The sequence below is a fragment of the Cariama cristata genome, unplaced genomic scaffold (assembly GCF_000690535.1).
Source record: "Cariama cristata isolate BGI_N322 unplaced genomic scaffold, ASM69053v1 scaffold39072, whole genome shotgun sequence".
In the NCBI taxonomy this organism is placed as follows: Eukaryota; Metazoa; Chordata; class Aves; order Cariamiformes; family Cariamidae; genus Cariama; species Cariama cristata.
Window position 1 is genome coordinate 1 of NW_009603979.1, and position 10,171 is coordinate 10,171.

At 38.0% G+C, this 10,171-nt stretch overlaps 1 protein-coding gene across 1 annotated transcript; it reads right to left on the reverse strand.

Moving 5' to 3' along the window:
* Nucleotides 1–758: 758 nt before the first annotated feature.
* LOC104157885 (basic immunoglobulin-like variable motif-containing protein) lies at nt 759–9,967 on the reverse strand. The gene is made up of 6 exons (XM_009695399.1): nt 9,877–9,967; nt 8,460–8,592; nt 6,135–6,206; nt 5,170–5,253; nt 3,170–3,266; nt 759–2,268 (listed from the first exon to the last, which is right to left on the reverse strand). The coding sequence occupies exons 2-6, from the start codon at nt 8,543–8,545 to the stop codon at nt 1,978–1,980; spliced, it is 630 nt and encodes a 209-aa protein (XP_009693701.1). The 5' UTR covers nt 8,546–8,592; nt 9,877–9,967; the 3' UTR covers nt 759–1,977.
* Nucleotides 9,968–10,171: the final 204 nt, after the last annotated feature.

The window sequence follows — 10,171 nt, forward strand, 5'->3', positions numbered from 1 at the left end:
CGGAGGAGAGCGAAGTACCAAAAACCACCTGGCAAAAAGAAAAAGCGTCCGATTTTTTTTCCCCGCCGTAAACACGATTTTCCCTGCAGCCTGTGCTCTCCCCGCTCCGCTTCCACCGCATCCCCAGGGCCCCTCACAGCACCCACCTCCCACCCGGGACTCCCGCGGGAAAGCTCCGGGCAGCAGGTCCCCAAAGGACCTTCACCTTCCTTCTGCTAATGCTAGAAGAATCAAATACACTACGTCCTTTATTGATGAAGTGTGACAGCCCCCAACCGAAGAGCAAAATAAAGTAACTGTAAAAACAAAAGTCCATCACAACATACCTAGCAGAAGCAGCAGACTACTGCCAGAGAGGAGACTCCCTCAAGTGCAACTATGATTAAGAAAAACTTGAGACATTCACATAACTCCTTTAAGCCAGAAGTATCCTGAAGAACACAGCTCAAGTATTCTAAAGAATTTGAGTCCTCAGCCTAAATTCAGCTTGCAAAAATAAAATCTGAAAATTGTTCATCTGGAAAGCAAGTTTTCAAAACCTATGGGCTCTGTTCTGTCATCAGCCTGCAGACTTTAGGAATTAAGTATGAGAAGTTAAGTCACAGTGGCTGCACGGGCTTATGAGCAAAGAGATCCTACCTCCAGGATTACTTTGCTAAGTAGGGGTTGCAATTCTCATCCTTCACTTACCGTCTTTCCTGCAAACCTTCACTAAATGTAGGGTCACCATTCCCAAGACAAATGAAAAGAAAACAACAAAATAGAAAACAAATTTTATTGAATGAACAAAAGTCTAAAAGTCTCCCATTTTTGGTTAACAAAAGCAGCAACCTACAAAACCCCTGCATTCCATGACAAATCTTTTTATGTCAAAAAAATTAATCTTTGAGCAGGTATGAACATTTGTATGCAGAAAGTTACAACTATTGAGATGTGTCTGGGCAAACAACTGGACAAATTTCAAATTAGGGAGGGGCCGGAGGGTGAAGAAAAAGAGACTGCACACGGACACTTGAAAAAGCTTGAATTGTTTGCTGGCCGAGAGGTATATCATCAGGGCTGCCAGCAGTTTTCAGCACTTGCATCCCTTTCATACAAAATTAAAACAGCAGCAGAAAAATGACAGAGGTTTTTAAGACTGAACAAGGGAAAGGACTGCCAACAGAACGCAGCGTTCGGTTAGCTCATTTGGCTAATGGTAAATGCAGCTTTTTGATACTGAATTTCACAAGCTTGTGTTAAGCGAGTCTGTGCTCTCCAGAGGCTCCAGGGTCAGAATTCAGCCACTGTACCCACAGAGCAAAAGCAGTAATGAAGGTCTGTCCTTGGACTTTCCCTGCCACAGGTGACTCCTCTCAGACTAAAACAGGCATTCAGCTAAGGGAAGAGAAACTGAGACCTGCTTGACAAAATATGATTATCTGACAGAATTCTACTGGGAACTAAACGGAGAATATACATTCACTTTGTCACTCTGACCAAATTCTCTGACCTCTGTGATTTTTTTTCCCTTTTCATTGGATATGGGCAGCCTTAACAAAATGGAGTGTTAAAAAGGAAGGCAATGTCTACTTTTATCCTTACACCATTTGCAGAATAACCCTTTTTATAAAGTCGTATCATAAATTTTCATGCTTTTGAATACTATTTTCAATTAAGTCTGTTTATTACATTGACTAATTTCAATCTGCTCTTTTGTTTTCACAGATCAGGACATAGTACAATTATTTCAAAAGAAATGATTGATTTTGCTGTCCTATTTCCTTTTCGTTGCAAAAGTACAATAATCTGTGCTTATCAGTCAGTTTATACATCAGATCTCACCCACTACAACCATATCATCATTTATTTAATAATTATGAAACTGTATCTTATACCATAATTTCTATTCATATGTATTCTAGGACTAATAGATCCCTAATAATGTCTTGATTAAAACTAACTTTAATATATCAACTCTATTATCTAAAGTTAATTTTAATCATTTCCATCATAATCATTATAACTCTGATACCCACTGTTCCTCCTCTCACGAAGATTAGATTTTTTCCATGTAGATTCTTGATGAAAGCCAGCACTGAAAGATCGACCCAGTCGTCCATGTTGTTTCTTAGAGATATTGTCTTCACTCTCAGATTTGGAAATTCCTTGTCCTTGTGTTTGGGATTGTTTATCCTGTCTAACATTTCCAAATGGAAAATTCCAAGGACCAAATCTTTGCCAGTTCAGTCTCTGAAAGGCAATGATGCAATGAAGATTTCCTCCAACCTAATCAAAGTAAAAAGGTTCTTTGTTAAATGCCCACAGGCGCATTTCTAACATACATGGATAGCTGAAATGAACATCTTGGCAGGTAACAGAATGCTTTAAAAAAACAAAAAAACCCCATAACAATGCACAAACAAAAAATACACCCACAAAACTATATCCACAATTTGGCTCAATCAATTTTGATTGTTTCCCAGATTCAATCACTGCCTGCCTTCTCATCTTTTTAGGTTATACCAGCCCATGAAAAATAAAAAGGATAACTTATCTCCTGCTAGTCTTTTTTACTCTCCAGCCACCTTCACAAAAATTATCTGTTCTGGACCCTTCTCATCTTACCGAGAGAGTCTTCCACAGGGTCTCCACATTTGAAATCATCTCTTCACCTATTATTTCTCATAGACTTTCAATCTGCAAATCAAAAATATATCCCCCTCCCACGAGATACAGCCCTATCTATAGGAAAGCAAGCTATACGTATTGACAGTAAATCCACACAAGAGAGACACGTAGTCTTTTATGTTTGATACTACTCGACTGTACTTCCTTTCCCACATACAAGTAGCTAGGCGGCCATGCCCCAAAAGGATCTGTCTGTAGATATTTCCATACTTGCTGAGCTACATTTTAAGCCAGCAAGGTTAAATACTGTGACCAAATACACTGTATACGCAGATATCCTGCCTCATCCTAGCATATGCCGGGCTACTGCTGTACTGTATCTTGTCCTGGAAGTAAATATAAATGACTCTGGTATGTAACTACCCACATTTTACTTCTGTCTTCAGCAACACTTTGTAACAAACTTCTTTTGGTAAAGTTATCTTGCACTGCTGAAGTATGAATAAGTTTGTGAATAATGCACCATGGATTTCCTGCCACCTCGGTAAGTTTACCTTACCTTCTTTGTTTTTCGATGCTGCAATCCTCTCTCTAGGTGTCGAATGTCTAGATATTCTGGATTTTGAGTGTTTAGGTCAGTGACAATATCTGCCCACCTACAGAATAAGATTATGACTACTCAGCTGGCATTTAGGAAACATTAACACCACCAAGTACACACCCATGCAAATACAGATCTGCAGCTTTAAATAGCTTTACCAGTGATTTAAAGATAAACGAACGTGCAAAGATACAAAAGCCTCAGTATTATAGACATCAAACTAGATACAAAAGTGTCACTTTTAGTGAAAGCATTCACAGAGATTATTCCTGCTCTTCGGAAACACCTTCCAAACCAAATAAGAGCACCATGAGTCATTAGTGCTGTTGCTTACCCTTACCAATTCATCAGTTTGTGAAAGGAAGAAGCAAAGTGGGGTTTAGGCAAGCAGATGCATTAGCATTTACTTTATTTAATCCTCTCTTACCCTTTTATATTATTTTGTTCAAATCCTCGTTTTTTTTCGCAAAATCTGTTTTTACCAGACAGCTCTCACCATAACCCACTCCTCCATTTTATTTCATTCCCAGCTGTAATAAACTATCAATTCAATCATTCCCCATTCACTCAGCTCTTCAGTTTCATAGCTCCTTCTAGCCCAACTGAAACAAATATCCCCATATTCCAGACCTCCTTAAGCCTACACATCACCTTTTTGTTTCTCTCAATGTCTGATCACCTGCTTCTCTCTAACATCACTCTCCAAGTTCAGAAAAATCCATTTCTACCCCAACCTTTGCCCTCCTACCTTAAGCACAGAACTTTCTGCTAGCTGTCATTGGGACTGTAGCAGGAGAAACAATGTCTCTACAATCAAAAATATTACAGATGTTTGTATTCTATATTCAGAAACCTTTTCCTGTGCATTTGTAGCTTATATACCACAGGACAAAATTCTGTCAGCGGGATGTACAGTACGCCATTTCTCAGCACAGCAACCACATTCATAATATAATTTTTATTTTGTTGCTGCTCTTAATCTCATTAGTCCAAAATATCCAGGTCTTTACAGTTATTGACATAGCCACATCACTGACAAAACAAAACAAAAAAGATATCTGGGTTTTAGGTACTCTGTTAGGTCCGACTGGCTGTGAAACGGTTGGATAAGCGCTTTCAAACAATTTTTCAAAATAATTAGAGAATAAAGAAGAGGAAACAAAGCAGAAGTTGTGTGATTATTTTTTTTTCCCCGCAGCTCTCTTCCTCATGTATCAAGAAAAATCACTCCATAATTAAGTCGGAGGGTGGCAGAGAAGCTTTTTGCTAAAACTTAGGTTTTGGCTACGGAATTGGTTTCTTGAGAAATACTATTCTTTTGCACTCTTCCCTCATTTCACAAATTAATATTAAGCATTATGAACTAGTATGTCAAGTAAAGCTGAGAAAGCTGTTCTATTAATTTATCATGACAAATATACCTCATTGATGAAATTTCTACATACCACCCTCTAGCTCTCCTAGTCTGTATGTCTAATTTAGACATCAACTTCATGCGAGCCACACCTCATCCTAAACGCATTGCTTTAATGCATAGATAAGCTAGTAACGCAACAGAGCACAGGTTGTACCTGCACCTCAGCTAGGAGGTCTCGGCAGCAGCATAATATCCTGTGAACACCCTGTGCCTGTCCTCAACTGCAGCAAAAACTCCTCCGAGGTCCCTACAGCCTTTAAGTCGCGACTGGCATGATCACAGGCAGCCAAGGTGTCTTTTCTTCCTGACTAATGTCAGCTCTGTCACACTCAAACAAGAGAAACAGGCTTTGGCTTTCAGCAGCCCACATCAAACAGCAGAGCCAGCCTTAAAGCTAAAACATGGGGTTTCTCACTAAAGCGCTCATTTCTGTTAAAACTACAGAATATTCATTCAAAAGAACTAAAAAGTCCCTTGGTGACCCTTAGTAGAGAAATACGAATTGTTTTGAAAGAAAATATATTCTTACTACGTAACATACCTTTTACAGTGTATTGTTGGATGTTTCCTGCTCGGCTCTCCAATTAAGATCCAATATTCTACTTCTTGCTGCAAGACACGACCTCTGTTCAATAGAACATACAATCCTAGTAAGATTTATTGTGCATACTAAAAAGAAAAAGAGAGGTTAACATTCTATTATTCTTTTTAGGATTTTCTAACATTTAAAATCGTTTCCTCTGCCAAACTAAAAACCAGCTCCCGTGCTGGTTTTAAAGTGTTTGCAATTGCATACAGGGAAACTTTTTGTTTCACAAGGCCTGGAAGCAAGATAGAAGCTATTGCTTATCATTTGGGAAAAAGACAGTTCTTCATAAAAAACATTGGATGAAAGGATCCAAAGTGTTATTTTGGATCTCGTATAAGATCCAAATATAAATACATACGTAACAATGGAAATAAGAGTTGTGGAAAGCCACACAAAGGTGGAAGAAGCGTCTTCCTCCCTATCTGTGATGTCCAACAGAGTTATGAAAGAGCCCCTTCCACTATTTTTAAACTATATCCCAGATGACAGTTGTTACTGTTACAGGGTAACCTGTAAGAAAACAACTGGTAACTTCAACTGCTTCCTCCTAAGCATCTAATACCACATATTAAAAACCAAACCCCTCAACCGATACTAATTCAAGTTGGTGAGCAAATTCCAAGAAACGCAAAGCCTGCAGTAACCTTGTCAGGGAAAATTTGTGACAGACATCAGGGCAGACTGATGAGATACAGAGGACTGTTCTGCAACCTCCTGCGTGTACTTATCCCATGAAAAACTACCTCAGTTTCAACTGTGGCAAAACCTGAGAATTTTCTGCCTAGGGTATTAGACAGCATATGGCCTTACTGCTTGCAATGATTTGTTTCCTTATAAAAAATTCCCTGTAAAATAACAACGTATGCCATCATTGTACAGATGGGAAACCAAGACACAGGATAGATTAAATGACTTACCTAAAGTCACACTGGAAGTCTGTGGTTGAACTGGGAACTGAACCCAGGTCTCCCGACTCCAAATCCAGCAACCTAAGATCATACAGGAAGTCTGTGGGTGACCTAAGAACTGTCTCCTAAGCTCAGCCTAGCAACCTATCCACCCATTTCTTTTGGAACTTAAATGTTTCTTAGCTTGATTTCAAAAGAAAAGCTTTCCTGTGTAACTAGAATGCAAAAACAGGTAAATAAGAACTACTGGAGAATCTATTGATAGCACTTCTGGAACCTAAACATGTTTTTTCCCACTAAGATATCAGAAAGTAGGAAGAGAACAGGATGCTCTTCTGGTCTGACGTCCAGGCTAAAATAAGGCTATAAATGTTCCTTAAACTCATAACTTCATGTTACATTGTTAGAAGAGATCTGTTGTTAGGAAGAAAATCTAATACCCACTTAGAAATAACACCACTAGTGACTAAGAATCCATTTCAACCATGGGTAAAGCATCGAAATTGGTGTTCTCGCTCATTACTAAACAATATAAATTCAAACTAGATAGAAGGCACGTTAAGTGTCCACTCACTGGACCAGATTATTTCTCAAACAGCATTTTTGATATAGTAAACAATTATTTTTTTTAACTTTGCTCTTCCAGTGTAGATTCTTAGTAACTGATCAAGTAAGCAAGCCATTAACCTTTTAGTAAACTAAGGCAGCCTGATGTGTTGGATTTCTATTTGGGGTATATTTTCCACACTCTTCTCACTCACACGGCATGTCCGTGAACGCAGGTTTAATAAAAAACTTAATAAAAAAGTGTGCTCTTTTGTTCACACACTAAAAGCTTTCATTAACTCTATGCTTAGACTCACACTGGGAACAAATCAGATTCAGATGATTATGCTTTATCACCTGCAAACAATGATCATTTTGAACTCTAAAAGTAGAGCTAGCATTCTCCATCCCTTGATGCAGCTCTACATCTTCAGCACAGCCAAAGGCAGGCTGCTTGGTAAGCAAAGCACAAGACTGAGGCTCATCTTATACCACTGACCTACTCTTTTCCTTGTTTAGCAGTCCCCGCTATTGGTACCTGCTAGTTTTGTCTTCTTCTGCTCAACGATACTACTAATTAATACTGACCAACACTGAACCTTGAGAAAGTCCAGCAGAAACCTCCGATACATACTGTGTTTGCAACTACTCCAAGAGAAGGAAGACAAGTTTAATTTACTTTGTTTTACCTCATTTACAGAAGCATACTACTCTCAGCATATCATACAGCAGTGACTTAAATGCCTTACAAAAGCTAAGCTAAATTTCCTCAAGATTATGAAATTTTTCAAACTTAAAATGTGTGTTTTTAATGCAAGACTTTCCCTAAACTCAGTAGGAAGATCAATGCTGTTATCTTCTTTTAAACCTGTATTTAATTGAAACCTCTATCAACTATTCCATTATTTTATCTTGAGTAATGTCACCCTGACAAATCTGAAATTGTTCGGGTAATTCTATTTTTATTCTAAAACAACTGGCGTATTAAGTTTCTCCTGGTCTTTTCAAAATGCTCCAGCATTCCAAGCATTGTTTAAAAAAGCCAAACATACTGTGACAGTCCAGCGAGCTCTTTTAGCTTCTCTCCCCCAACCAATTTTTGATAACAGATTATTTGGATATCTTTACTTTTCTAAGTCTTACACTCCAGTAGTTGCAGTCTATCACCATTATCAGTCAACACTGCAAAAAAAGTACGTAACCACCATGCCGCAATACCCACGCATCCCCTCTTCTCGCCATACTCAAACACTGGTTTCTGTAAGCGCAGATTTTATCATGTCCACTTTCTAACGGATTAATACACTGTAGGCTTTTTGTTTCTAGTCTATAAAGAAAAATCCCAACACACACACACACCTCCCTACTTCTTTTGTTTCCCCCCAAGTTCTCTGGGAACAGACTCCCCCTGTAATTAGCTTTTTACTGTTTTCCCTTAAAAAACATCTGGCTTTTTTCAGCCCATACAGTTTTATTTTTCAGACTAGTTACCTTCACTTGTCCTTCAAGTAAAAAACTGCCCTCTCTGTATCTGGCTGAAAGGTCTTTAAACAATTTCTTAGTACCATTCACCAGTTTTCTGTTTAAGTTCTCTCAATCTAGTCTGCTTAGTTGTGTTTATTTTTAAGCCAATCCCTTCAAATCGCAGAGTAGTGTTTTGCTAGTTCAGACATAAATGCTTTTACAACACACAATGAAATGTTATTTAGGAAGAAAAATGGTATCAACTTGCAGTAAATTTTTCTGTAAGTTTCCTCCACTAAAATAAGCATAAACACAGTATCTTACCTATAGGCTTTACTAGCTTTTACTGGGGTTGCTTCAAATCCAATTGGGCAAAAATAATGGTTTTGGCAATGGTAGATGTAGGCCATGGATTCGTCTTTCAGTCCACGTGTCAGCTTTGCAAGGGCCCCTGCAGCTACAAAGAAAGAGCAGGTTACAGGCCAGGGTGCTTTGGATCCTGCATACCAGTCAGCAAAAAAAGATCTATTTGATAACATAAAATAGTTACACTGCTTTTGAAATTAGAGGACACAACCTGACAGGCATGCACAAAACACAGTTCTGATTTCAAACTTCTTACTATTTAATTTCATGCAGGTACTGAAAAATAACATCTGCCACACCGTCTGTATTAGGGAAATGCAACAGAAAGTATGCATTGTATTTAGATCAAAGTCATATTACAAATTACTTGTTCTGCCAAAAAAAAAACAAACCCCAAACCAAATCACCAAAAGTATCTTTTAACCTAGAAAATACACACTGCAGTCCCACTGCCCCAATTCAGATGTAGCACACATCAATGATATTACTGAAACCCCTGAAAGCTTTCAAACATTTTGGTATTCCGAACTTCTTGAAGCTTCCTAGTCTCAGGAACACGTTCCACATTTGGGCATACAATGTTTTGTAATGCAACTGCAGCACTCAGTTTCAGGAAAAGACTAGAAAAGGCACCGAAACGTGACAGAATTCTCAAATGGGATACCAAGAACAGAAAATTATTTCCACTTGAATCATCTCCCTCAAAACTTTTCAGTATGCTTTTATCCTTTTAAATAACCTTTCAGTTAGAAGATAATTACCCAGACTATAGCAAAGGCTAATATGCGAAAGCATATTTTTTCTTTAGGTAGTACACTTAAAAGTAGACATAAAAACGCAGCTTCGTAAGCTAATTGAAAATAATCACCTAACTTCTAGAGACAGATGTTAGCTAAAGTCAGGCACAATGGATGAGTTCACTCACTTTAAAAATGCATTTTTAAAAAGTATAAAACATTTATTACAGACATTAATACTTTTGTGCTGTACATTCAGAATTTTTATACAACACAGGTTTCTAAAACACTGAAATAAAAATGTTCTGCTCCCCCAGTGTATTATAGCAAACACATCTTCCAGGACACTAACACAGAACTGGGAGTGCAGCATCCTCCTGGATACCTTAAAATTCCAGTTCTGTGATAGCAGAAAATACAGCACAGAATATATTTTATCAAAATAAAACTACAAATGAAAGTTTGAGCAAAATAAGAGAAAAAGTAAAACCAGAAAAATCAGGCAACTTGGAGCTATTTGATAGCTTATCTCTAACTGGAAGCACTACTTGCAAAAATTGAGCTGTCAAATGCTACATGTTGCAAGATTTTGTCAGTTTATCTAGTGTAAGGTGAATGCTTTAGGATTAGCTACGTACCGGTTTCTCCAGCTGTCTTGTTCTTCCCGTGAGGTTTATACAGAACATACGAGCATCCCTTGATATGGAAGTGATCATTTATTTGCCTAAACCATCTGAAACAATAAGCTCAAAGAGTATAGTAACTCAGGAGTTATTAAATGCAGTTTTCTTTCCTTCCACTTCTCCTCTGCTTGATAGTTCAGAAAAAAAAGTCTCAGTGTGCTACTAAGTACATATTACACTACTATATAGATCGTAGATGACCATGGTACCCTAATACAAACAAAATTTAACATATCCTAGAGAGATAAAT

What these genes read in the sequence shown, in the direction of transcription:
- LOC104157885 (XM_009695399.1), bottom strand. Translation starts at nt 8,545, where the DNA reads ATGGCCTACATCTACCATTGCCAAAACCATTATTTTTGCCCAATTGGA. An exon ending in GACTTCCAGTGTGACTTTAG is followed by an intron (nt 5,254 to 6,134) that starts GTAAGTCATTTA and finishes TCTATTGAACAG; the next exon opens with AGGTCGTGTCTTGCAGCAAG. An exon ending in CCAACAATACACTGTAAAAG is followed by an intron (nt 3,267 to 5,169) that starts GTATGTTACGTA and finishes CTTATTCTGTAG; the next exon opens with GTGGGCAGATATTGTCACTG.